Below are 27,831 nucleotides of genomic sequence, written 5' to 3'. Positions count from 1 at the left end.
ATGATCACCATGCTGTACATTAGATCCCCAAAACTTGTTCATTTTACAGCTAGAAATTTGTGCAATTTGACTCACATCTCCCCATTTCCCCTAACCCCGGGACCCTGGGAAACCCATTCTTGTCTCTATTCCTTTGAGTTGGGCTTTTTTCGGTTTCACATATGAGTGAGAATATATAGTATTTGTCTTTCTCCGTCTGACTTATATCACTTAGCGCAATGCCTCAAGGTCCATCCATGGTATCTCAAAATGCAGGATTTCATTCTCCTGCATGGCTGAATAATATCCCATTATATATTACATGTATACATATATCTCACATTTTCTTTATCTATTTATCCATTGAGGGACACCTGGATTGTGTCCATGTTCTCTGTTTGTGAATAATGTTGAAATGAACATGGGGGTGCAGATATCTCTTCAGAATAGTGACTTCATTTCCTTTGGATATACAAGCAGAAGTGGAATTGCTCATTTATATATATTTCTATTTTTATTTTTTTGAGAAAATTCCATATTTTTTCCATAGTGACTGTAGCAATTTACATTCATACCATCAGTGCACAGGGTTCTCTCTTCTATACAGCCTCGCCAACACTTGTTGTCTGTTGTCTCTTTGAGAATAACCATTCTAGCAGGTGTGAGGTGATATCTCATTGTAGTTTTGATTTCATTTCCCTGATGATGAGTGATTACGAGCATCTTTTCATGTACCTGTTGACCATTTTTATGTCTTCTTTGGAAAAGTATCTATTCAGGTCCTTTGACCATTTTCATATTGTTTTGTTGGTTTCTTTGCTGTTGAGTTGTAAGAGTTTCTTATATACTGTGGATATTAACCCCTTTAGTTTGCCGATTTTTTCATTTGCTATGCAGAAGCTTTTTAGATTGATGTCATCCCACTTGTTAAGTTTTGCATTTGTTGCTTGCACTTTTGATATTATATCCAAAAAACTCGATGTCAAGACCAGTTTCATGGGGCTTTTTTCTCTATATTTTCTTCTAGTTGTTTTATATTTGGTGTCTTACCTTTAAGTCTTTAATTCAATTTGGGATCATTTTTAGAGTGGTGTAAAATAGGGGTCCAATTTCAGTTTTCTGCATGTGGTTATCCAGTTTTCCCAACAGCATTTGTTGTAGAAACTATCCATTCCCCATGGAGTCTTCTTAGCTGACTTGTCAACTGTTAGCAAACTGTATGTGTGTGGTTTTATTTCTGGGTCCTTGATTCTGTTCTATTGGTCTAGATGTCTCATTTTATACCTGTATCATACTGTTTTTATTACTATAGATTTGTAATAAAATTTGAAATCAGAAATTGTGATGCCTTCAGCTTTTTCTTTCTCGGGGTTCCTTTGGTTATTGGAGGTCTTTTGTGGATCCACATGAATATTAGGATTATCTGTTCTATTTCTCTGAAAAATGCCATGGGAATTTTAATAGGAATTGCAGAGAATCTTGAGATGGCATTGAATAGCATGAACATTTTAACAATACTAATTCTTCTGATCCATGAGCATAAGATATCTTTTCATTTCTTTGTGTCTTTGATTTCTTTCCTCTGTGTCTTATAGTTGTTAGTTTCTAGATCTTTCACCTTCTTGGTTAAATTTATTCATGAGTATTTTACTATTTTTGATGGCATTGTAAATAGGATTTTTTTCTTTATATCATTTTTTTTAATAATTTTTATTTATTTATTTGTTCCCCCAAAGCCCCAGTAGATAGTTGTATGTCATAGCTCCACGTCCTTCTAGTTGCTGTATGTGGGACTCGGCCTCAGCATGGCCGGAGACGTGGTGCGTCAGTGCGCGCCCAGGATCCGAACCCCGGCCGCCAGCAGTGGAGCTCGCACACTTTACTGCTAAGCCACGGGGCCGGCCCTTTATATCATTTTTAAATAGTTCATTGTTAGTGTAGAGAAAGGCAAGAGATTTCTATATGTTGATTTTGTCTCCTGCAGCTTGAGTGAATTTGTTTATTAGTCCTAACAGTTTGGGGAGGAGTCTTTAAGTATTTCTCTACATAAAATCATATCTGCAAACAGAGACCACTTTGTTTCTTCATTTCCAATTTAGATGCTTTATATTTCTTTCTCTGGCCAAATGTCTCTGGTTAAGACTTGCAGCAGTATGTTGAAGAGTGGTGTTGAGACTGGGCTCCCTTGTCTTGTTCTTTGTCTTAGCAAGAAAGCTTTCAACCTTTCACTGTTCAATATGATGTTAGCTGTGGGTTTGTCATGTAAACCTTTTATTATGTTCAGGTATGTTCCTTCTGTAACCCTTTCTTGAGAGTTTTTATCATGAAGGGGGGTTGAATTTGTCAAACTGCTTTTTCTGATTTGAGAGATTATTTTAGGATTTTTATCTTTCATTCTATCAATGTGGTGCATCACATTCATTGATTTGCATCATGTTGAACTTGATCATGTTGTTTGATCCTTTTTTTGAGTTTAGATAGTTTTGTTACAATGTGTCTTGGAGAAGAATGTTTTAGTTTGAAATTTTAGGGTGACTGATCGGCTTCAGGACCTTGGATGTCTACATCTCTCCCCAGATTTGGGAGGGTGTCAGCTGCTACTTTTTTAAGTCAACTTTCTTTTCCTTTCTCCCTGTCTTCTCCTCTGGTATTTTAATAATGCTTATCTATTTCTTTTCAAGGTATCCCATAATTCACACTGCCTTTCCCCAATCTTATCTGTTCCTTTTTTTTCTTTTTGCTCCTTTGACTCGATGATTTCAGATGACACATCTTCTAGTGCACTAATTATTTCTTGTACATGGTTGAATCTGATTTAGAAGGTCTCTATTGAATTCTTCAGTTCAGTCATTGTGTTCTTCAACTCTAGGATTTCTGTTTATTTTTCCTTAACGATTTCTGTTTCTATGTTGAACTTCTCACTTGTTCATGCACTATTTCCTTATTTTATTTAGTAGTCTATCTTTGTTTCCTTAGAGTTTTATGAATTTCTCAAAGAGCATTGTTCTGAAGTCTTTGTCACATAGTTCATATATCTCCATTTCTTTGTCGGTCATTGGAGTTTTATTCTTTTTCTTTGGTGGTGTCATGGATCTTTGATTATTCATGATCCTTGTGACCTTCCATTGGTGTCTGCAAATTTGAGGAAGTAGGCATTTCTTCCACTTATTACAGACTGGCTTTAGTAAACCAAAGCCTTCACATTCAGCCCATCTAGGGGTCCTGGGTAGGCCATCTGGTGGTGTCCAGGGGCAGGCTTGTTGCTGGAGTCCTTGAGCAGCCTGGTACTGGGGTGAGTGGAAAGCTTGGGTCCACGGTATTGTGTCTGGCCCTGGGCACAGCTGGGACCCTGAGTTCACGAGTAACCCCACTGGACCCTGGTTTGGCAGGTCCTCATTGAGAGCCTGTGACCACAGGAGTCATCCAGGGCCATGAGAGTTGGCCAGAGCTGGGATGATCTGAGAGTCTTGGCTCACGGGAGCCTGCCAGAAGCCTGTGCCATGAGAGACAGTTTGTGCTGGTGTGGGCCAGAAGTCTGGATTCCTGGTAGCCTGGGGCCACAGGAGCTACCTGAGATTGCAGGAGCCAGCAGGCGCTGGGTCAAGATGGAAGACTGGGTTCATGGGAACCTGCCAGTGCCTGGTGCCATGGGAGCTGCCTGGGGCCGCCTGAGTCAGCAAGCACCTGGGTGGGCTGGGGGCTTGGTTCTGCAGAAGCCTGTCAGAAGCCTGGTTCCATGAGAGCTGTCTATGGCTGCTGGAACTGGCAGGTGGTGTGCTAAGCCACGGGCCTGAGTTCCTAGTAGCCCCCGGGGAGCCTGGAGCCATGGAATCTACCTGGGGTAGATCTCTTAGAACTCAATTATAAAAAACAAAGAAGTTTGAAATGAAACTTCATTCAAAGAAATTTGAAATGAAACCATTTTCATTGGTTACCCAATGAAAATGGGTAACTAGCTGCAATGGACATGTCTCCAGGTGAAACACAGATGGCCAATAAGCACTAGATAGATGCTCAGTATCATAAATCATTAAGAAAATGCAAATTCAAAGCATAGTGTGATACTATTTCACACTCAAAATGAAGGCTATACTCCACATAATGGAAAGTAACAAGTGTTAGTAAAGATATGGAGAATGGGAAACCCACATACATTACTGGTGGGAAAGTAATTTGATGCATCCACTGCAGAAAACAGTTTGCCATTTTTAAAAATCTTAAACCTAGAATTACCATGGACCAGGAGAGTCACAAGGTTGGTATGTCCAAAAGACCATTGGAAACATATGTTCAAAGAAAAACTTTTCCATGGATATTCAAAGCAACATTATTCACAGTGGTCCAAAAGTGGAACAAACCCAAATTTCTATCCAGTTATGACTGCATAAACCAAATGTGCCCTATTCATAATATAGGACATTATGGAGCCATAAAAAGGAATAAGCTACTGCTACATGCTCGGCCATGGATGAACCTTGAAACATGTGTGCTCACTGAAGTCGTCCACAAAGGCCACAGATAGCATGATGCCATTTGAATGAACTGTCCAGAATAGGCAAATCAATAGGGAGAGAAAACAGATGAGTTGTTTTCATGGGCTTGGGTTAGGAGAAAATAGTGTGAATGAGTATGGGTTTGTTTGGGGGTGTTGAAAATGTTCTGGAATTAGTTAGTGGTGATAACCACACGACATAATCATTGTACTAAATGGCACTGAACTGTATACTTTAAATGCTTACAACAGTGTATTCTGTGTTAAGTAGATTCTCCATAAAAATTTTGAATTATTTAAATTAATCAGGGTATTGATTAATTTTAATTTAGTTAATTTAAAGTTGGTTGGGATAGTTAATAAGGGTAATTAATAGAGTTATTAGGGATAGGGCACATTGTAGCCAAGAGAGTAAATATCCGATGATGGCTATAGTAACAGATCCTAAAATTGTACAAGCAACAGTCTAAAATCCAGTCTGTTTCCATTGTCGCCAACTTGGAAAGACCAGCCATGAAAATAGGTCAGTGATCTCGGGGGCCTTGGGTATCTTTTAAAAGATTTAGGTAACATTACGCAATATTTTAACCTCTTGGGCCATCTGGTGGAGGTAGGTTTGAACTTGTGTGTTGATGTACATTCAGCAAGTGGTTCTAAGAAAGGCAAAAACCCCTCCTTCGTTGGTTGGTATAGACAATCTAGGGCCAGGCCATTCTCTAAAACCATTTAGGCAAGAGACTCATGAGACTGTTCCACAAGGGCTAGGATAGGGTCTTATGGAGTTGTTGTCGATGTTGGGTTACGGTTTTTGATACTTCTTGGTTGCCTCAGTTACCTGATTTTGCGTGGGTAGGGCCACCGCACCTGTGTCCAGTCCAGTCAGTCAGTCCTAGTAGAACTGAACACCCAGTCCTATAGGACTGACAGTGTCTCTATGGGTTGGTGGTAGCCAGTCAGGGCAGGAACCTCAGGGGACCTGCAACCTGAGGGAAGCAGGCTGAGATAGAAACAATGATGTATTGCAGAATATAGCTTGGAGAAATCTGCTCAGAGGGCTGGGGAAGAGAGAGCCTCACTGTGTGAGAGCCTTGTGATATCAGCCTACAGTAAAACCCAAAAGTGGATGTTCCTGGTGTGAAATATTCATTACGGCCTTTGGAAGTAAAACCAGTAATTTGCACCCATTCACTAGTTACCTATGCTATATGATTTCAGGGGGTATGGTTAAAGTGTTTGTCGGCCAAGATCTGTTTGGGCCTGAGCACAAAATCACCAAGGTGGTCTCGAAGGCTACCCCAAAATGACTCCTCAAGGAGCAGTTGGGGCAGAAAGTGGGTGGAGCATTTTGAAGGAAGCCTGGGGCAAAGATGTTGTGCGATTGAGTTGGGTAAAACTGAGTGTCTCCGCAGGGTAAGCCCTTCAGCTGGGGTACAATAGGTGATTGGAGGCCAAGTGACAGACCCTGCGGCTCCTGATTCCAGTGCACGGGCAGGCCTCTCAGCCCATTGGACATAAATGGTGGTGGTGTTTGTGAAGCATCTTGATGGCAGTGTGGAAAGTATAGGCGACGTGTGGTGGGAGACGTCATGATAGTGTCGGGAGGAGCTGTGTGTGAGATTACGGTGTTGAAGGGGAAGGACTGGAGGCAGGTGCAGTGGGTGTGTGACCAACAATGGTCAGTGAAGGGACAGCCGGGGGGTAACTGGGGAAAGCAGGGACCAGCAGAAGTCATGTGTTTAAAACAAGACACCAGACCCAAATGGAGCCGCTTAGGCTATGCCTCACATAAACAAGTCGAGACTTAATTAGACTTTTGGCCCTCCCAGGAATAGAATCTTAAACCAGTCAATCAGGAATCACCTCATGCGCGGCAGGTAGGTCATCTTCCTGATAGAACCCTGCCATCCTCTAAAGGAAAGTAACCTTGCAGTAACCAACCCGCTTTTTTATCTAGTGTAACTTCCTTGTTCTTGCTCCCTTCTGCCTATAAATTCCTTCATTTTGTAGAACTCCTTGGAGGTCCTTTCTCTCTGCTAGACTGGATGCTGCCTGATTCATGAACTGTTGAATAAAGCCAATAAGATGTTTAAAATTTACTGAATTTTATTTTGTTTTGTACCAGTTTGGTGGCAGCAGTGGGATCCAAAGGAGACGCCTGATGGCTTCGAGGATGAGAAACAGTCATTGGTACCAGCAAAACCTTTGAGTTCTCCATCTTTTTCACTGTTTCTGAGGGCTGTGGGTAAGTTTCTCTTGGATCTGAGATCCACTCTGTTTGCCTTGACCTCCTGATCTACCTGGCTTTCCAGTCCAGGGTCAGTGGGTCAGTCTAGACTGACAGGATGCTCTAAGAGAGCATCAGTCTTAGCACTTGGTTAGTCAGCAGTGCCAGGCAAAGGCTTAGTGGTTCAGCTTGAGCTGCCAGATGGTTCTGCCAGGAACCCGAGTCCCTGGCCCTTAGTTAGTCCACAGTCCCCGTTTGTTGGGGTCTGCTGGGTGAGTCTGCAGTCTCCATGTGTTAGGGTCTGCTGCTTCAGTCCGTGGTTCTTGCTAATGGAGAGGAGTGGAAGAAATGTGTGCTCCATGCACATCCAATCTTTGAAAACTTCCTGCGTGCATTTTACATGCATTTTGACCTCTGTTGACTGTTGATGGGTTCTAAGGAAATGGGGAAGGCACAGTGAGGAGGAACTGTGGGTTTCTTCACGACTACCTCGAGGAGGGCCCCCCCCCCACCTGAACAGCCATCCGGCACTATTAGAAATGAAAGACATCCGATCACCGTGGATTGGAACACTCCTTATTGTGACGGTATCAACATTATCCAAAGAGATCAACAAATGCAGTGCAGTCCTTATCAAAATCCCAAGGGCATTTTGTGCTGAAATAGAAAAAAACCCATCCTAAGATTCTTATGGAATCTCAAATAAGCCCAGATACCAAAAATAATCTTGAAAGGAGATACTAAGTTGGAGGACTGATTCTTCCTGATTGAAAACTTACTATAAATCTACAGTATCAAAACAGCATTGTCATGGCATAAAGACAGCCATATTGAGCAATGGAAACAGAATTGAGAGCCCAGAAATTAACCCTCACCCATGTGATCAAATGATGTTTGACAAGGGTGCCAAGATTATTAAATGGGGAAAAGTCTTTTCAACAAGTTGTGCTGGAAATAGTGGATATCTACATGCAAAGGAATCAACTTGGACATTTACCTAACACTGTATACATAACTTGATTCCCAGTGAATCAAATACCTAAGTGTAAGAGCTAATGCTATAATACCCTTAGAAGAAAACATAAGGCAAAACTTGACAAGATAGGATTTGGTAATGATTTCATGGTTCTGACACCCAAGAGCAGCCAATAAAATAGGAAAATACATATGCTGGACTTCATGGATATTAAAAAGTTTTGTGCCTCAAAAGCCATTATCAACAGAGTAAAAGCACAACCCATAGGATGGGCGACCATATTTGCAAACCATGTATCTGACAAAGGCTTAATATCCAGAATAGTTAGAGAACTCCTAAATTCAACAACAAAAAACAAACAACTCAAATCAAATTTGAACAAAGTATATGAGTAGACATTTGCTCAAAGAAGATATGCAAATAACCAATAAGCATATGAAAAGATGCTCATCATCAGTAATCATTAGGGAAATGCAAATCAGATACACAGTGAGAGACCACCTCACATTCATTAGGATGGCATCTATCAAAAAGAAAAAAAAAAGAAGAAGAAAAAGAATAGAACCACTGTTGGCCAAGATGTGGAGAAGTTGGAACCCTTGTGTATTGTGGTGGGAATATATCGTTGCTTTAGAAATCAGTATAACAATTCCTAAAAAAAATTAAAAATATAATTATATAGGACCCAGCAATTCCTATTCTGGGTGTATACCCCACCAAGGAGTTGAAAGCATGTTCTCAAAGACATATTTCAACACTCATGTTCATGGCATCATTATTCATAATAGCTAAAACATGGAAGCCACACAAGTATTGTAATCAAGGAAGGGCTTACAGCCCAATGCACCCATTAGCCAAACAGGATACCCGCTCTTGTAGAAGGGGAAAAAGCTTTATTACGAGGTTGGCCAGCAAAGAGACGAAGGTTAAATCTTTCTCCCCAATGGGCTGTTGAAAAGGGCTTGAAAAGGGCAAAGGAGCGGGTGCAGTAAGTTTGGGAGCAGTCCTAGGCATTTTGTGCAAGCACAGATTTTCATGTTCTGTCACACATCCCACGTTCAAAAGATGGTGTCCTTAACATGATTGGCAGGGGAGTTCTTGGTCCCCCAGTTCATCCTCCAGTCACTTATTTTGTGCAAGCACAGATTTTCATGTTCTGTCACACATCCCACGTTCAAAAGACGGTGTCCTTAACATGATTGGCAGGGGAGTTCTTGGTCCCCCAGTTCATCCTCCAGTCACTTATGCAGTTGCAGTTTGAGTCTTGCAAGCCGTCTTGTTGTCTCATTGGTTCAAAGTAGTTGAAACTTGCTTAAGGAAGAGAAATGGAGTTTCTGAAAAGCAACTCTCGGCCCAAGATTAAATCCTTAGTAAATATCATATGGGATATGGCTTAAAAAAGTAGTCTCCAGGGTACTGTTGAGAAAAATCTGGCTGGGGCCCCATTTTATTTTGGGCTTGGTTGTGGGCCTTGCTATGGTATCTGTCCAGGGATGTATGGATGAGCAAAATGTGCTATATACATACAATGGTATATTATTCATCCTTGAAAAATGAAGGAAAGTCTAATATACGGCACACCATGGATGAACCTTCAAGATATTACTCTAAATGAAATAAGCTAGTCACAAAAATACAACCTTGTGTGATTTCCCTTCTAGAGCTTCCTGAAATCACCAGATTCAGAGAGACAGAAAGTAGAATGGTGTTTGCCAGTGGGTGGGAGGAGGGGGAATGGGGGATTATTCATGAATGGGTATAGAGTTTCAGTTTTGTAAAATGAGAAGTGTTCTGAAGATGGATCGTGGTGATGATTGCACAGCAATATTAATGTCTTCAATACACTTCAATACACATTAAAACATACTTAATGTATCTATGGGGCCTGATGACTTGTCCTGGCCGAGCACATGCTTGTGCTGTTGCACATCTTACCCCTCACTGTGCAGTTGGGAAACTGGCCTAGAAAGAGGCAGGTACTGTCCCAGACCACAGGAGGTCATCAGAGTCCTGAAGACTAGAGAGAGCTCCAGCTTACTTGGCCAAGGCTCCACCTCTTCCCTCAGGTTTCCTTTGGCAATGAGTGGCTTTAAGATCCTAGAGGATTGCTGCGCACCCTTTTCCATATGGGGTCATTTTCCTCTCCTCATCATCACACCTGCACAGGCACACTCCGTCATACTTGACTTCTCATATGGAGAACACTGAGGTGCAGTCAAGAAAGAGCTGACACCGGGGATGTGACAAGAGGCAGGAGGGAGAGAGGTTGGAGGCAGCTCTCCCACGGGGCAGTAGCATCCGTTCTCCTAGATTCGTGCACAGGGGCCCAGAGATGGGAAGAGGAATCCCTAAGGTTCCTAGGTGTCTACCTGTTCCAGATCCATCCCTGGCCCAGCCTGGGGATCACAGGACTGGGGTCCTGCAGTCCACCTCTGTGGGCACCCAAAACTGTGATGAGCCCATCCTCCCTTTGTGTAGGCATTGGGAACAGGAGAGAAGATCTCAGTGAGGGTCCTCCTGTATAAAGTGGAGTGCATCCAGCGAGTGACTCCAAGTGTTCCATGCACTCACTACATGTCTGTTGGACTAGGTTCTCTGTTGATGACCTACTGTGCTCTGAAACCCTGAGAAAATGATTTCCAGCCCCTGGAGATCCTTTAGAACTGACGAGGCTAGGGGGCTTGGGTGGATGAGAACTGAGGATAAGGAAGAAGATGCCAGAGCACTGGACACCAAGTCCAGAGTCCAGGGAGAAGACTAATCCTTGTTGGACCCTTGCGGTCCTCATCTGGAAGTAGGGGAAATCATTGTCATGGCTGCAGTTAGGATGCCTTAGGAGTGAAGAGGACACCTGGTGGGGAAAAGCAAGAGAGGTGCACGGTAGGCTCCCGAGATTCCTCCCACTCCCTCGAAGCTGACAGGTCCTGCTGCTTTACCCCTGGGACCCTGGAGAGCATCTGCCTTGAGGACACCTGAAGAAAGATTCCTTTCTGTTTGGAGTTCCGGCCTGGGCAGCAGTGCTAGTTCTGGCCACGAGGGGGCGGGCAGCCTCTTGTGTCAGTGGTGGCCAGTGAGTTTTTGCTTTTATTTTTTTTCAGTTGTATTGAGGTATACTTGATATACAGCACTAAGTTAACATTGCTGTGTGGTATATTTGAAACTTGCTAAGAGAGTAGATCCTAAAAAGCCTCATCATCAGGAAACAATCTTTTTTTCTGTTTGGTGATTGATGTTAACTAAACTTATTTTGGTAACCATTACATAATATATATATATATCAAGTCATTCTGCTGTAATCCTGGAATTTACTTGGTGTCCACTGAACTATTCTTGAGCTCCTGGAGCAGCGAAGAGTCAACCAGAGGTCTTTCTGGCTGTCCCCCTGCCTCAGAAACAACTTGTACCTCCTATTACTAGTGTTCATCTCCACAATGAAAGTTGGTCAAAAGCAGGGGGCGGGGTGCAAGATCTACCCATATACTCATTCAGCAGCTGTGTCCTGAGCACTCACCCTGTGCCAGGTGCCCTGGTGGGCTGAAGTGCAGGATGAAAATGACCAAGTGGTCCCTGCCTGCCGGGAGCTCACAGTCTAGAGGGGAAATGGACAAAAGCAAAGACATGAGAAAGAAAAGAGCAAGTGCTGTAGAGAAACACATCAGGGGGCTGTGAGGGAGGGCTGGGCGTCACTGGGTAGGAGGGTCTGAAAGACCTCTCTAGGGTGACATTTTCTGGGACCGGAATGACAAGAGGGAGTCAGCCTTGCACAAGTCTGGGAGCAGTGTGTCAGGGAGATGGCACCACTGGTCCTGAGTCTCACAGGCAGAAGTGAGTTTGGCCAGAGGAGGTTAGAAAGGTGGCCAATGCAACTGGAGGGAGGCTGGGAGAAGAGAACAGGAGCTAGGGTGGAAGGTAGGGCCAGGGCCTGGTAGGCTGTGTTTGTTACCTTTCCCTCTCTGACTTCATTGCCCCTAACCTTGCATTTCAAAACAACAAATGTTGACAATCTCACAATTTGTGTGGGTCAGCAATCAGGCATGTTTTAGCTGGGTGCCTCTGTCTCAGTGAGTTTAACAGATTGGGGCTGTGGCCTCAACTGAGGCTCGACTAGGGGAGGACTGGCCCACAAGTTCACTCTCAGCCTTCAGAATTCATTTTGTATTGAGAGCCTGAGTTCCTTTCTGTCTGTTGGCCCAGGCACTCCCTTGCTTCTCTCTTCAATGTGCCTCCACATTGGGCAGCCCCAATACACCGGTATTTGATTCCTCACTTCCAGGGATTTGACAGAGTGAGAGAGAGAGAGATGGCACATGAGAGAGGGAGTAAGAGGAAGTGAGAGACATTTTTAGTTAAAATTTAGACAAGACATCCCATCACTTTGGCTCTTATTATGTTCAGAAGCCAGTTACTAACCTCTTTGTGGTTCCACGGGGAAGTGTATAACATGGGTGGGGCTTACTGGGTACCACTGTGGAGGCTGCCCACCTCATAGGCCAAGATGAGGCACTTCGGTCTCATTCTCCATAAAACAGGAAACAATTGAATGGTTTTATGCCACAGATGGCAATATCTGAATTTCCATTAGTTGCAACCCCCTCATGGTGTTGACCTGAAAATGAGGCCAAGTTGGAAGTGACTGTCCCAATATCACATTCTTGGAGCCCAGGCCTGTTTTGAGTGGTGTTCTGTACTACATCCCACCCCTCCTTGTTATTCTTCCATCTCTAAGTTTGTGCCTTAGGTACATGTGACACCAGCCCACAGGGGTAATAGATATTATCTCATATACACCGGGTGATGTCCCTAGGAAGTAGATTCTAGCTTGATTCCCATGGTGCAGGTTTAGAGACTGGGGAGGACCTGAGAGGCACAGGGACTATCCCAGGATGAAGAAATAGTAAGGAAAAGGAGGTCTGCATTCATCTCTGTCTCCTCAAAACTAGGTCCCTAGTTAGGTTTCCAGGGACCTGTGGGTAGGGCTATGTGGTCTCATTGTGTACAGTTCAAGAGATGACGTGGGGTCATAGACCTCAACAGATCTTAGAACTCTGGTAACCAGGCACCCACATTGCCCCATCCACCTCACTTGATTGGAGACAGTCAACAGGCAAAGATGTTTTGTTGTTGTTTCCCAACTTTTGGAGGATCTGGGCTCAAAAAATCCCAGAAAGAGAATCTTTTTGGTAGTTGGCGATGTTGGCTCAGCCTTAATTCTTGACGCCTCTGGGCATCTGGCAGGAGGCTGTGAAAGGTAACACGGGGCAGCCCAGGGGAGGCTAGTGCAGGCCAGGGCACAGCTGTGATCCCACCTGATCAGCCCCACACCCCTTGCCCCTCTTTGTGTGTGTGTGTGTGTGTGCATGTGTCTGTGAGGAGGAGAGAAGGCAGGACATAAGGGGCGGGTCATTCCTGAGCAGGTGCTGGTTGTTAGGTGTCGGAAACCTAACAGCTAGGTCATGTTCATACTTCAGGCCATGCCTGGCAGCATGAGAAGGTGAGCACCTCTACTCATATTGTTACCGAGCACTAGAGGATTCATCTCCTTCCCTCCCTGACCAGAGTTCTTTGCAGAGATGCCCCTCTGTGCCTGAACTGAGGAACAGATATTCTCTTGGTGGTTGGCCCCAGTGGCAGTGTGCAGGCAGCCCCTGATTTCTTCTGGCCCAGTTCCCAGGCAGTCTTTGCAGAACTCCACTCATTAGGTTGTCGAGTAACTGCCCAATGGTTTCAACTCCACAAACTCACTAGACAAGGGGCAGGTACATGAGGCCACCCACACTTTCCAGTGCTGCTCTGAGATGAGAGCAGGAGCAGAGGGTCTCCACACTCAGGAGCTTGAGATGATGAGGTTGGACTAGATCTAGGGAGGGACCAGACTCAGGCTGTCCCTTTTTGAAGCTAAAGGGGATGTACATGAATGTCACCTTGCCTGGCTAGGAGATGAGCTGCCGTGACCCTCTTACCCTTGTCCGGTGTGAGCTTCTGGAGGCCACTGAGGCAGAGCCAGATGGTAAGGGGGACTGCAGGCTGGGTATTCCTGGAAGGGAGTGGGATCTTTCTTGTGTTTAGAAGGTCACATGGAAAGTCAGCTATGTGGGTGAATCTTTGTTTTTATCCCACTCCAGCGTCAGCTGCTGAGCTCCAGCCAGCGGCAGAAGAAGAGCAGTGGGCAGTGGTGGAGGTAGAGCTGGCTCCAGCTCCGTTGACACCACCCCCTCTAGCACTGGAGCCAGTGTCCCCTCCACCAGCAGTGTTGGAGGTGGAGCAAGGGCCAACATGGGCTCCAGCAGGAGTAGGAGCTGCTTAGCTAGAGTCACCTGGACCATCATTTCTAGTGAGAAGTCCATCTCCACCTGTGGCTCTTAAGGAGCGTGAGAAGCTTAATCTCATGGCCTTCCCTCCTAAGCTGGTGGTGGAGCAGTTTACCATGATGGATGCGGTGAGCAGCTGGGCTTTCAGGGTGGTGTGGGGCAGGCCTTCCCTCTGCTATCGTTGCCCCAGACCTGATCCAGACTCCTATGATCTGGGCCCAAATCCAGGCTCCACCCTTTACCAATCATAAGACCTGGGCAACTTTCTGAACACCCAAGCCTTTGCTGTCCACCTGCAGACCGTGGAGGTGGACATTAAGAGGACCTGTTGCACAGAGTGACTGTGCCAACTCCATGAGGTAGAAGAGATGGAAAGCTGGGTGGGCCCTGGCCCATCTGTGCAGGGAAGGGCTCACTGTGTACAGCCTGGACCCTGGTGGCCCAACCGTCTGCTCAGGAGTCTCAACAGCCTCAGGACTTATTAGACGCCTGATGTGTACTCCACTACAAGGGAGACAGACAAGGCCTGTGGGTGTAGCTGCCACGCGGGGATGTGCATCAGAATGTGGAGTGGGACCAGAGGGGGGATCAGGGTATTGGAAGATGCCCCCTTGGGATGAGCCTAGTTGAGCCACCATCTGGAGCTTGGAGTTAGCCAGCACGGGCTGGGTTCAAATGCCCCTCTCCCTTCCCTGCCAGTATTGGGTCCTGGGTCATCCTGTGCTGGGTGTCCTCAGTGGACAGAGAAGAAAAGCCAGGGACTGTCACAAGGCTCAGGCCACATCCTGAGCTTTCTGAGCTCCAGCTCTAAACTGTGACTCCTGTGTGGGACTTTGGGGGCTGTAGGCACAGACCTGGGGTGTGGCAGGGCTCGGTGACACTCCCCCTGTTCTCCAGGAGCTCTTCCAGAAGGTGGTGTCCTCTCCGTGTCTGGGCTCCACCTGGGGCAAGAGGAACAAGCCCGGCAATGAGCACCAGACACCCAACTTCCAGGCCACCGTCGACCACGTCAGAAGGGTGGCCAGCTTCGTCATCATCCCCTGCCTCGGGGACCCGAGCAAGACAGCCCAGGACAGGGTGAGGGTGGTGGAGCGCTGGATCCAGGTGGCCCAGGTGTGCTGTGGGAGGCCCAGTGGAGCCCCTCTCTGAAGCCTTGGGAACTGCCTCTCCACATTTATCAGCTCCCAGGATTGCAGTGTGTGGTCTAAGCCCCTGCACAGTCCCTAGGACCTTCCTGCCAGGGGCCCGCTGACTTTAACTCCAGGTCCCAGTGAGAGGATGCTCACTTCCTACCTGGCTCCTTCCCTGGGTTGAGCTAAAATCCTGCTCCCTGTGAGTGTTACTCTTTGGGTCCTAAATGTGCCCTTCTGGGACTCCCTGAGCATCTGTCTCATCCAGGAGGGGAGATTTAAATAGAAGGGTACTGAAGCTAGAGCAAGCTGGGCTACAGTGCCCCACCTCACAGCTCATTCTCTTCCCTTCCCCAGGAGTTCGAGATCCTGAAGAACTTCTTCTCGTCCTGCACTGTCAACTCTGCTCTGCAGAAAACCTTCACAAGCCACCTGAAGAACACACGGGGGAAGTTTCCCGGTGGGTAGGCCTCTCTCCATAGGAGGACCAGGGTGGATGGGGGATCTCTTGTATGTCTGCCATTGGCCCCTCAGTCAGCTGGGAACTCCTGGGAGGCAGCAAATGCTGGGGACAGGGCCTGGGCCTCGGCAGGGGGTCTCTAAACCTTCCGGGGTCCTTAATGCACCAGTTCTGCTTTAGGACTCGGCTTCCCTAAGTGTCAGGTACTAAGTTGAGCCAAATTGGAAATTTTCAAGTGTTTATAGCAACAGAACCCCATGCCCAGTTGAAACTCAAAGCAGTCAAAACAGAGCTGTTCTGTAGAACTGGGGAGTGGAGACCCCAGTGACCAACAGGAGAGCCCCCTCCCAGTACCATGAGACCTTAGCGCTCAGAGGAGCCCAGTGAGAACACTCCTTCAGGCAGTTTGAATCTCTTGGGTTTGCAAAGAAAAGGGATTTGCATTCAGACCCCTCACATTATTCCTAAATTTATCCCTCGTTCTTTCCCCTCCCCTGAGAGAGAGCTCTGAAAATCTTAAGGAACTCAATAGTCAAGACAAGTCCTTGAGCAGAGACCTGATGATCAAGGTAGAGTGGAGGCTGGGGGTCTGGAAAGAGAGGAGGGGTGCGGAGGAGGGGCACTGGGCAGGCTGTGGTTTTGATAGTTTCTCCCTTGAACTTTCTCTGAAACATTCCCGTCTATCTCATCCAGATTAACAAGCAGAGGGATCTGTTCTGCCCATGGGCAGGTGGGGTGCCATTTGTGGGCGGGAGGCCCTGGTCATGAGACACAATGGTGTTGGCTGGGCTGTTCCAGGAGGAGTTGCCGAGCTGGCGCCATCAACAGGTCTCTGGCTTCCATGTATGTCCATCCTGCTGGATGTAGCTTCTTCCAGGCTGTTGGGTGGTTGGGGTGGGTTTAGCCCTCAGCCTAAACCTATCCTCAGGAAGCCAGGACCCTGCTGCTCCTTCTATCTTCACCACATCTCCAAGGGGCTGCATCCTGCCTGCCCCAGGGATGTGCGTGGCAGAGGATTCCCATGGCCCAGGTGGAAAAACAGGCTGCTCATCCTCAGGTGAGAGATGTGTGTGCATTCTGGGACTCCCCACTGGACCCCTAGAGCAGTCACTTCACTTGAATCAACCACAGGAGTCTAACCTGAGTGCCTGGTTGGCAATGACATATGCCCCCAGTGGCTTATGAGAAGCGTCTAGGCAACTGATGGATTCTTAGTGGATCCTGCTGAAAGGACCTTAGGAGCTTCATGTAAACGGGGAATCAAAATGTCCTGTCATCCCCTTCTCTGTTGATCAGAGGTGGCACCTTGGAGGTCCAGTTCTTGAGTGGATAAAGAAAGAGTTCAGGGGCCGTCCCTGTGGCGCAAGCGGTTAAGTGCGCGCACTCCGCTGCGGCGGCTCAGGGTTCGCCGGTTCGGATCCCGGGTGCGCACCGACGCACCGCTTGTCGACCTATGATGTGGCAACGTCCCATATAAAGTGGAGGAAGATGGGCATGGATGTTAGCCCAGGGCCAGTCTTCCTCAGCAAAAAAAGAGGAGGATTGGCAGATGTTAGCACAAGGCTGATCTCCTCACGAAAAAAAAAAAAAGGATTCAGTGCAGGGGAATGTCCTGAGGCGTTCCTTGGGGAGGAGAAGGCTTTGGCTTGGCCTCTGCCCCAGCCTGGGGCCCAGACACTCCACGGGACTGGGGCAGGCAGGAGCCACTCAACCAGACTCCCAAGACACCCCATCCTCTCCATCCATGACTCAGCCCAGGACCAAGCTTTGAGAGCTCAAGGGACAGGACTCTTGTCAGTGGTGGGGCTGGGGGTTAGGCAAGGATGTTGGAACAGGGCCTCTGACTGAGAGGGGCAAGCGGCCTCTCTTCTGTGGGCCCCTGAGCAACACACTGCCTATGTTTGGGTCTCTGTCTCCTCATCAGGGAAATGGAGGGATGGTGATTGTGTGGTGCAGGCCTCACAGGGTGGTGTTGAGGTAAGAGGGAGGAAAGGAATGTGGGAGCTTTCTGCCTACTCCACCTGGAGGGGTGAGGGCCAGAACAATGATGACAGTCTTGTGACACTGAGTCCTCATGAGAACCTGTGTGGTAGCCGGAGTTCTCACACTTTCCAGATGAGGAAACAGGCTCAAGGAGGCCAGGCCACAAGCCCAAGCTCACACCCAGAGTGAGAGTTGGAGCTGGGCTTGTTCTGGAATCACAAGACCTTGGAGGATGGAATGACATTGGTACCAGTTGACTCAAGTCAGATGTCCAGTGTCGGAGGCCAGTGGTGCTGGAGAGAAATGGGGTGAGGGGAGTATGTCCTCACTGACACTGTCCTCGACCCTGGCAGGAGGGGCCCTCCACGTTTGCTCCCCCAGAGAGCAACCCCCAGAGAGTGCAGGAGAAGCAGCAGCAGCGGCAGGTTAGTGTGCCTGTGGGGGAGGGGCTCTGTGCTCCCAGCTGGAGGCCTGAAATCAAAAGATGAGGGCCCTTCATCTTGGTGCCACAGTGTCTGAATCCCCCAGTAGAAGTGACCAAGAGGAGGGCCTGGAAGAGCTGGTGCAGGATGAGTGTGTTTTGGGGAGGGCAAGGGACTGCACACCCTGTGATTTGCCAGAAGCCGGCCCTGGGAGGTGAGGAGGAGGAGTGTGGTGTTCTTGGGGTGTGAAGGGAGTAGGAATTGACGGGAGGCTGCTGAGGGTCCTAGGCTGCTCCTCGTGGGAACCCTGGGGTGGGCCAGGTGGCTGAGTGTGGGGACTTTTCAGGAGAGGGTCTACATGGGGTCGACTTGAGAGCAAAGGTTCATCCCACCCACACCCCGATGTCACAAGGTGTTGTCCCCTATCTTGGAACTCTGCTCAGTGACCTGCTGATGCTGCACCTGGTGATGGGTGACTATTTCGAGGTGGGTGCACCTGAGGTCTAGGCAGGAAGGACCAGGATTCTGAGCCTTGGGATGCGGGAGCCCCCGAACTGAGCTCTGAGTTCTCAGCACTTGGCACATCTCCTCTCATGAAAGCCTTGCAGCCACCGCTGGCAGCTGGGGCATCAGGCCTATTTTAGCGATGAGTGAACAGAGTTTCTGCCAGAGAAACCCATTCCAGTTACCCAGGCTGGGGAAGCTCAGAGTTGCCTGATGGCAGAGCTGCGTGAGGTTTTATCTGAGCTGGACTCAGCCTGTAACTCCCATGTTGCCCATGAAGGGAGAAAGAAGTCGGCCCCCCCCAAGTCAGGAAGCACATAAGTGCCTGAGCAGTCCCCTCTGCCTGAAGCCTCAGCCTCCAAGTCTGTCATCAGAGAGAGTTGTGCTGCCAGGTCCCTCAGTTACACCCCCATGTCCTCCTCCTCTGGAGCCCAGAGGCAAGCCTAGGTCCAAGTCCTGTTTTCTCTGCATGCCTGGCCCCCTCTGGGGATCTGGCAGTAGTGCAACATGAGAAGGGGTGGGCATAGGGAGCTAGTCAGGCTAGGGGTCTTTGTCTGATGTACTCTGGCTGTCTACCTTCCAGGGGAATGGGATCAACCTTGAGAAGAGTACTGAGGAGCAGCTGTGGCACTCCCTGCAGGGGAGAGGAAGGAGGTGGAAATCAGAGACCTTCTGGGCAGAACAGTCCTTGGCTTCACCCGCTGTATCTTACATTGAGTGGAAGAGTTTGATACCAGAGAAGTGGGAGACCCATCCAATTGGCGGGTGGGTTGAGGGGAGGATGGCATCAAGGAAATCTTCCTGGAGGAGGGGTTGATTATTCCCATTCTGAGAACTGGTAGATCCTGGATGGAACTGGAGGGAAGGATGGTTTCCAGGACTGGTCCCCTGCCCCACTCCTCACCTCCAACAAGACCCCTGCAGCATCCCCCACCCAGGCCCTGTCTGCATCCTCTCCTTCCCTCTGGTCCCAGGAATACCGAGTCATGAGGGAGATCCTGCTGCTCCAGGAGGCTGCAAAGAATTACAAGCTAGAGCCCGAGGGAGCCATTTGGGGCCTCGTTCCAGGACATGGAGTTGCTCAACGAGAATGAGAGGTGAGGCCGGGCAGGAGTTGGGTGAGGGCAGGGGTGGACTCTCCCTGTTGGCCAGTCCAGAGAGCCTGTCTCCATGGTGCCCCACTCATCCCCCAGCCTGATTACATGGTGATCTCTGGGACACCCAGACTCCAGCTGCTGGGCAGGCAGTGGGGGGACCCCTGAGGTGTGGTTCCTGGTAGGCTCACAGGTGCCTCTCTGTCCTGTAGCTACACCTTGTCCTGCCAGCCAGAGCGCTAGACCTAGTTGGCCTGCAGAGTACGCAAGGCCAAGAAGAACCGGCCATCATCAAGGTCAGGGGTGAGTGAGTGTCTGGGCCGGGGTGACTGACTCCTAGGGGTTCAGTAAGGCTTTGGGCTAAGCGTGGCCTTGGGGAGTCGGATAGCTGGCACTGGGATCCCAGCTCCACTATTGACCAGTCCTGTGACTGGGGTGACTCTCTTCAGCTTCCTGAGACTCCGTTTCCCCCTCTGTGAAATAGGTAATACTAAATGATCGCTCACGTGGCAGGGACAAATGGGGTACTGGTGGCTGACAGCACTGAGCACAGGGTCTGGAGCACCCAGTGCAGTGGGGACATGGTGGGGGGCCATGATTCTGAGGGAGGCCACGCAAGATAACCCGACTCTTCTACTCAGCCCCCAGGCCCCAACCCCGAACCCCATACCAGTGGCCGATCACAGCCCCATCCTCAGCAGCGGGGACACAGCTGGGATGCTTGCGATGCACAGGGTCAGCTCCTCCCATTTGATGGGAAGGGGAGCATTGTAAGCTGATTCCTGGGGTCCCCTGAAGCCCAAGAGAGAAGGGATGACCCCATCCCAGCTCCCTGACATCTCTACCTCAGCACCTACTCACCCATTGGGGAGAGACAGTGGTTATTTGTTGTAAATAATAAATGACATATTTGAATATTATATTAAAGTCCTGTTCCCTTTACAGCTTGGGAGTTGTGGTGTGGTTCTGTCGCTTTCTGTAGGCATGTGAGTGAGACACAGAATCTCACATTTCTCCTTGAATCAAGAACTCTTCTGGGCCGGCCCCGTGGCTTAGTGGTTAAGTGCGCACGCTCCGCTGCTGCCGGCCTGGGTTCGGATCCCGGGCGCACACCGATGCACCGCTTCTCCGGCCATGCTGAGGCCACGTCCCACATACAGCAACTAGAAGGATATGCAACTATGACATACAACTATCTACTGGGGCTTTGGGGGAAAAAAATAAATAAATAAAATTATAAAAAAAAAAAAAGAACTCTTCTGAGTCATCAACTTATTGTATGTTGGAGAAGGGAGAAAGGCCAGCCCCCTTTTTGGCTAGTGACATCACTCCCAATTCCCCCTAACTCCGAGAACAAGTTCATTTCAGTATCATTCAGCCGCTCCAGGGGCGGACACGGTCCCCGGCCCGTTCTCCTGGGATTTAAAGGTTAATGGTACTTTCACAGGCAAAGCAACAACCACTGAAATGTGGATGTCTTTAAAACAGCACTACCCAGGACCAGGTCGTGCCATAGGCAGGGGGTGCCTTTCTACATTCTGGAGGAAGAAGGAATGTTTTCTGCTTCTCCTGTTGAGGTTTCTTTTGACCAAATTTTAGGAACTTGTAGTTTTCTAGTTCAATCTCTGGAATTGCATCAGCTGTAAGTGGGGAAAACAATGTAAAAAGATCAAAACATGCATGTGGAGAGGACAAGGCCCGCAAAGGTGATTTGCAAATGGACTAAAGGCAGACAGGACTTTCCCTCCTGATACCCCTCTAGTGCCTCCATGTTCACCACTGACCTAGAATTGAATCCTGCTGGGGTCCATGTCCAGGACTGTGAAATCTGTTTCCTGCTGTTTTGTATCCAATGGGAAAGATCTGTGACGCAGCTTTAAGTCTACCACTGGGCCTCATTCCATAAACACGACCGACCGCTCTCTGTGAACCAGGATTTCCAGCACAACTGCCTTCCTTATGCCATTCACTTTAGGGCAGAAATTCCCTAGAAGGCTCCCAGCCTCCTCCCTGGCTTGGTCTGATGGATCCCGGGTGAGCTCTGCTTTCCCAGGATAAGGGACCATAATCCTGACCAGTGAGTGACCCCACACTGTCCCTTGCTGTCCAGGTGACATCTGAGGCCGTGTCATTCTGAGGTCCATGGTCTTAGACAGTCCTCCAGTTTACATACTCAGTGTTGATGTTGCCAACTTGTCCAAATGGGGCAATTTGGCCCGAACCATTAAAGTGTGTCACCCTTGGGTGGTTGTGTTTTTTTCCCCTGTCTTGCGCTGTGGTTACATTACAACCACCTGATGGGTTGTAAACCCTGTTTGGAGCTTTGAAAGATGAGGCATGACAGGGGTGTGGGGTGGTCCAGCAGGAAATGCCACGGAACAGATGATCCATGGTCGTGCATGAACACAGACTTAGCAATTAAAATACTGAAATGCTTCCCATCTGGTGGTGAATAGACACTGCTCTGACCTCACACCGAGAACCCACCCCGTGACCAGGAGCTTTCAAGGGGTTACCAAGTGGCATTTTGAACCTCATCCCTTGGAAACACCCTGTAAGACAAGAGCCAGATGAATCGCTTGGCACTTGTGAGTTATCGCCTCCTTTCTGATGGCTGCAAGTGTCACCCAGACACACAGGCTGGACTCTGCCAGGGAAGCCTTCTCAGGACAGGCAGAAGCTGAGGATGAATCCTGGTTCCCGGCATCCCAGGCCCTTCCTGACAGGGCACAGCCACCCAGGAAAGTGGTTTGGTAATGGAAAGACTATGAAGGCAATACTTCCCCTCCAAAGAGAAAGAGAAGTACCAATAGTGAAAGCTTGATTCCTCAAATAGTCAATTAAATCTCAACAAGCAGTGAGTTCTTGTCAGATTACTGATGCCGAAAAATGGTCTCTTGATAATAGCATAATCCCCCAGCTGCCATGTCCATCTTCATGAATCAAATTTCCAACACATATGGATCTAAAAAACTGAGGGAAATCTGGTATTTCCTTAGATGCAACTCTGAAGTAGCATGCAAGAAGGAACACAAAAATGGAGACCTAGAAGTAAATATCTAATTTGAGAACATAGACATCGAAGTGCTTTGGAAATAATATTTTGGAATCTATTGGAATATTACACAAAAAGAATAATCCACTTTAAGTAGGTTTTACTGTGACTGTATGGGGAAAAACTGAATCATCCTGTGACGTTGATAACTCGCTGCTGACTTGAAAGTACAAATAAATAAAGTACATAGTAAAGGAAAATGAGAGAACAGCATGAAAAAGGAAGATCTTTCTCTCCTCACCTGCAACTCAACCTCTCACCTCAGAAAGAAACCACTGTCTATATTTTCTATTTCACGCAGCAGAGTTTAATAAAAGAAACGTATTGTTATATTTCAAAGTTTCAAGAGCTCAAAGCACAAAAACATTTGGGATGCTGCCAAGAGACCTCACTGAGGTGCCTGCTCCATTTCATCTGCTGTCAAGACGGCCTTCTTGGCCCCTCACTTTCTCTGCCTCACTAGCAAGTCTGTCCGCCATCAGTGCTATCACCAGTCTCTCTCCTGTGCTCTTCACTGCCCTTTCCTCCTTCCTGATACCTTCCTCAGTCGCCAGAAATTGTTGGCAGTGGAGCTGTGGAATGCCCAGATCAGCTCCTGGAATCATCCCTGCCAAATCTGAAGACCGGCAGGAGTGGGCATGGGACCTGGAGTGCAGACCACCTGCGAGCACACCTGGCAGGGATTCACCTGTGTGACTAGGTGCTAGGTTTTGCAACCCTTTGGCAAGCTTGAAAGGAGTTACCAGTTGTCCTGCATTGCTGCAGGCCTGGAGTCCTTGCAGTCTCTCTGGCCAGCAGACCTGGTGGGGCTGGTCCAAGGTGTCCTCCCAGAGACCCTTCATTGCCAGGATGGGATGGAATTCTAGTACCCAGCCTCTTGAATATGTCACTGGACATCCTTATAGGGATGGAGATGTTTAAACCAGGCTTTGGTTTGGACTGGATCCCACAGTTATGCTGCTTCCTCTGTGAAGACGTGGCTATCATCCTTCTTTTCCTCTTACCCTACAAAAGTAAATCATGAAATTGAGACAAATGATAAAGGAAGCCTGCCTTTTTAGGACAATTATCCTGGCTGTTTTGTACTTCCACCCTCCCTCTATCCTCTGGGAATAGATCTGACCTGTGTCCCGGGATGTCATCAGGCAGATTTGCATCAAGAACAGAAAGCTCAAGGTCAAAACTCAAGGCTACTCCAGATCATTTCTCCTCCCCCATCCTGTTAACACCCCCTCCTTGTTTGAGTGTGTTTCTATTCTTTTCTTGTCCTTGTCACTCTCAACCTCATAAGTCCTGGCACTCTCTCTCAGGACAGTCGGTCCCCAGTCCTTTACTAAATCCCAAATCCTACCATTTCTGTGTTTTCTGATTACTCATTTGCTTAATCCATTGACCACTTGGTGTTCATAGAAGTTAAATCAATAGTGATATTATCAACCACCCCCTGTTAACGACTTACTCCCATATCCCAGATGTTCACATAATCCAAATGGTTATGTTCAAAAGTAAATAATTCAGAAAACATATTCACCCACCACAAATTCCTGATCTCTAATATTTTTATTCAAACACTCATACAGTAGATACCTGTGCCTCATGATCAGAAGTAGTGCCAGATCACCGATCCTCACCTTAATTTCCTCCTACACCTATCAATCCTGAATTCCACGGACTATGATCTCAATAATTTCCTTGGAATAATAAAAAATTCCTTACCACTCATTTATGTTGTAAACCTCCAAACCCAGAAGATCCCAATTATCTGCCATGCCGCAGCTACTGCTGGTCTTATAACAAGCTGAAGAAAAAGCATGAAACATGATCTTTTGGTACCACTGTAAATACAAAACCATCTGTATCAACTGGGAAGCATCCATAATGCCTGGAAATCTTGTTCTCTTTTTTCGTGTTGGCTCAATAACAAGACGATAAATCAATTTAAAAAATGGGCAAAGGACCAGAGTAGACTTTTCCTAATGAAGACATACAAGTGGCCAACAGGTGTATGAAAAGGTGTTCAGCATCACTAATCATCAGGGAATGCAAATCAAAACCACAATGAGCTATCACTTCACACCTGTTAAGACTGCGATTATCAAAAAAACTAAAGATGGCAAATGTTTTTGAGAATGTGGAGAAAAGGAACCCTTGTGGGAATGTAAACTAGTAAAACCATTATGGAAAACAGTATGGAGCTTACTCCAAAAATGAAAACTAGCATATGATCCAGCAATCCCACTTCTGGTATATGCCCACAGGATTGAACTCAGGGTCTCAAAGAAATACCTGCACTCTAATGTTCATTGTAGCTAATTCACGATAGCCAAGATATGGAAGTAACCTAAATGTCACTGACGGATGAATGGATAAAGAAATGGAATATTAGTCAACCTTGAAAAAAGAAGGAGTTCCTGCCATTTTTGACAACATGGATGGACCTAGAAGACGTTATGCTAAGTGAAATAAGGCAGACAGACAAAGGCAAATACTCATTTATATGTGGAATCTTAAATAGTCAAACTTATACAAGCAGAGGTTAGAATGGTGGTTGCCAGGGGTTAAGGGGATGGAGAAATGGGGAGCTGATGATCAAAGGATACAGAGTTTCAGTAATCAAGATAAATAAGTTCTGGAGATCTAGGATATGGCATAGTGCTTACAGCTAACGAGACTGTATTGCGTACATCACATTTGCTAATAGTGTAGATACTAAGAGTTCTTACTACACAATAATAGTAATAAAGGAGGTGAGAGAAAACTTTGGGAGGTGATGGATATGTTTGTGGCCTTGATGGTGGTGACAGTCTCAAGGGTGTATACTTATGTCCAAATTCATCAAGTTGTATATGGAAAAGTATGACATCATCATTGATTCTTCTGCACCTTGAAGTACGCCGTGTCCTCATCACAAGAGAAAAAAATTTGTAACTATGTATGGGGACATATGTTAACTGGACTTATTGTGGTGATCATTTCAACATTTATACAAACACTGAATTATTGTGTTGTACCGCTGAAACTAATTTAATGTTGTATGTTAACTTTACCTCAATAAAAAAAAAAAAACAACAGAAAAAACCATTTTAATATTGTAAATGAGTTCAGTGAATCCCTGAAACTGCCTCATTCCCATATGAGAGTTACAGGAAGCAGAGAGGATGAAGTAAGATGGAAGAAAGTTGTACAAAACACTATTCAAATCAAAATCATTTAAGTTGATATCAACTCCTTGTGGCAAAGTTCTGTGAGCACCGATCTTCTTTCACATTTTTCCTGGAAAAGCATACCTTCAGATCCAACCCATAATAGTTTCCTCATTTGCTCTAATAAGAAAATTTTAACTTAATAAATAAAACCAAAAGCAACCCTTATGTATGAATAAAGTTAGTGAACTTTACAGAGAAAAAAGCATATTTGGACAATCTCAATAAAGGTAACAGAAGAACGGAATGATGATGAAGTCTCATTCAAGCTTACCTTTGAAAGCCAGTAAAACCAGGTTATCTTTTCAAGAATGTGTGTAGAGCTGACAACCTTGGAAGATAGAAATAGTGGCCTCCTCTGGAGCAAAAGGCAGGCTTGCTTACTCCCCAGTATAATAAAAATAACACCCTTCCCCAAACCAAAGGTCAGCAGATTTCCTGCCTCTTATTGAAGATTTGAGTTCCTTAAGCTCTGAGTTCTTGCAACCCTCTGCATGTCTCCTGACCCACTGTGTATCATCCTGCAGGAAGTGGGATTTAGTGAACCAGTGCAAATGTTGATACTCTGGCCACTGCCATTGCTGTGTCATTAAGTCCTGTGTCTCTGACCCATGGGTCTCGTATCTTTTGCCAGCATCTGTAAGACCATGGTAGCTAACTTATTCGTTTGCAGGTAAGGTAAAATATCAGACCATTGACAGTTCCAGACAAGCCCTTAAAGTAGCTAGTAGTCTTAGGAACAGAGAGCTATCCAGAACAATATGCATGGATGGTCTTCATTGAAGACTTCATACAACCAAAACTTTAATAAGTCTCTCTGACCTCTTTTATTTCTACCTCAATTAGAAGGAGAGGCACCAAGCTTTATAGACCTAGGGCTTGTGCAAGCCACCTGGAGACCTAGTGACCAGAAACTTCCCATGGGGAGCAAAGACAGATGGGCATATTTCCAAAATGGACCCATATGCCTCCCGATCATCCAAAAGACAGTACATTATCTTAATTTATGATGATTTGATTCATTAAAATCTTGTGATGGGCCAAAGATACACTTCTAAGAGGAATGAGGCACATGGCAGTTGTAAGCAGATTAACACATTTGGTGAATATCAAACTCTGAATTAACTTTAGTGTTCTAATCAATCAAAAGGTACAACAAATTTAATTAGGTAGATTAAATGATATTTAATGGTATGCCTGATTATTACTCTGCAGTAATGAACAAGCAGCTCATGTAAATAACTATAATTGGTCTTTAAAATATGATAGTCAGGACTGTTTGAGATAAGCTGGAGAGAAGGAAGGGGAGAAATAGATAAAAGCTAGCTGCTCTGACACCACTCTCAAGACCCCTGGATCTACATGTAACCCAGGAGATCTAGGCAGATGGCTGTGTGCCTAGATCCTCCTGCACTGTGGTTCTCAGGGATGTCACAGGGCTGAAGCAGCTTCCTGAATCTTGTTTACACGTCCACGTGTACAATACCCTTGACCATGGGGATGAACCACCATTCATTCATACCTTACACCCCTCTAATTAAAAATTAGATTTCAGAATCATTGTACCATTACATGATAATTTATTCCTCAAACTTGTAGGATGGCGAGCTAAAAGAAAATCAAATTTCAATGGCTTCTTTTCTTTGAAGGACCAAGATGTTCTTTCACACTTAGAATCTGGATTAGAGGCTAAATCCATAAAGTCAATGGAAACAACTTAAGAAATGGACAGAGGGATACTTCATTCATGTATACACAGTAATCACAGAGACTTGAGGATATCAAAGGAAATTCTTTATTAAGAACCAAAGTTATGGATTCCTATCTTGGGTTCATTACTTTGAATTTTTGACCCAAATCATATACATTTATTGGACCATGTTCAATTCTATGATCTTTAGAAGATGCAGCCTACAGCTGAAGAGAAACAGATACAACACCAATATCTTACCCTCTCTGAAGCACAACTGAGAGCCCCTGGAGTCAGATGTTTTCTAGACA

The 27,831-nt window shown here is 46.6% G+C and overlaps 2 protein-coding genes across 9 annotated transcripts in view; both read left to right on the top strand.

Moving 5' to 3' along the window:
* Positions 1-20,516, top strand: part of LOC131415222 (ral guanine nucleotide dissociation stimulator-like 3) — a 29,040-nt gene extending 8,524 nt beyond the window's left edge. For 2 of the 8 annotated variants that reach the window (XM_058556641.1, XM_058556639.1), the window contains exons 2-7: positions 6,594-6,713; positions 15,467-15,569; positions 16,498-16,626; positions 17,906-17,977; positions 19,062-19,243; positions 19,785-20,080. In XM_058556641.1, coding sequence (XP_058412624.1) covers positions 16,591-16,626; positions 17,906-17,977; positions 19,062-19,243; positions 19,785-19,815 — 321 coding nt within the window. In that variant the 5' untranslated portion in view covers positions 6,594-6,713; positions 15,467-15,569; positions 16,498-16,590 and the 3' untranslated portion in view covers positions 19,816-20,080. Of the gene's footprint in view, positions 1-6,593; positions 6,714-15,284; positions 15,570-16,314; positions 16,627-17,905; positions 17,978-18,289; positions 18,461-19,061; positions 19,244-19,784; positions 20,081-20,213 lie in introns of those variants that run through there. The other 6 variants (XM_058556642.1, XR_009222351.1, XM_058556640.1 and 3 more) reach the window with 6 other exon arrangements.
* On the top strand, positions 13,994-15,221 carry LOC131415224 (ral-GDS-related protein-like). Its single transcript, XM_058556644.1, has 2 exons — positions 13,994-14,107; positions 14,877-15,221. The coding sequence occupies exons 1-2, from the start codon at positions 14,057-14,059 to the stop codon at positions 15,126-15,128; spliced, it is 303 nt and encodes a 100-aa protein (XP_058412627.1). The 5' UTR covers positions 13,994-14,056; the 3' UTR covers positions 15,129-15,221.
* Positions 20,517-27,831: the final 7,315 nt, after the last annotated feature.

This window comes from Diceros bicornis, chromosome 16 (assembly GCF_020826845.1).
Source record: "Diceros bicornis minor isolate mBicDic1 chromosome 16, mDicBic1.mat.cur, whole genome shotgun sequence".
Taxonomy (NCBI): Eukaryota; Metazoa; Chordata; class Mammalia; order Perissodactyla; family Rhinocerotidae; genus Diceros; species Diceros bicornis.
This window is presented reverse-complemented; position numbering and strand designations above follow the sequence as displayed.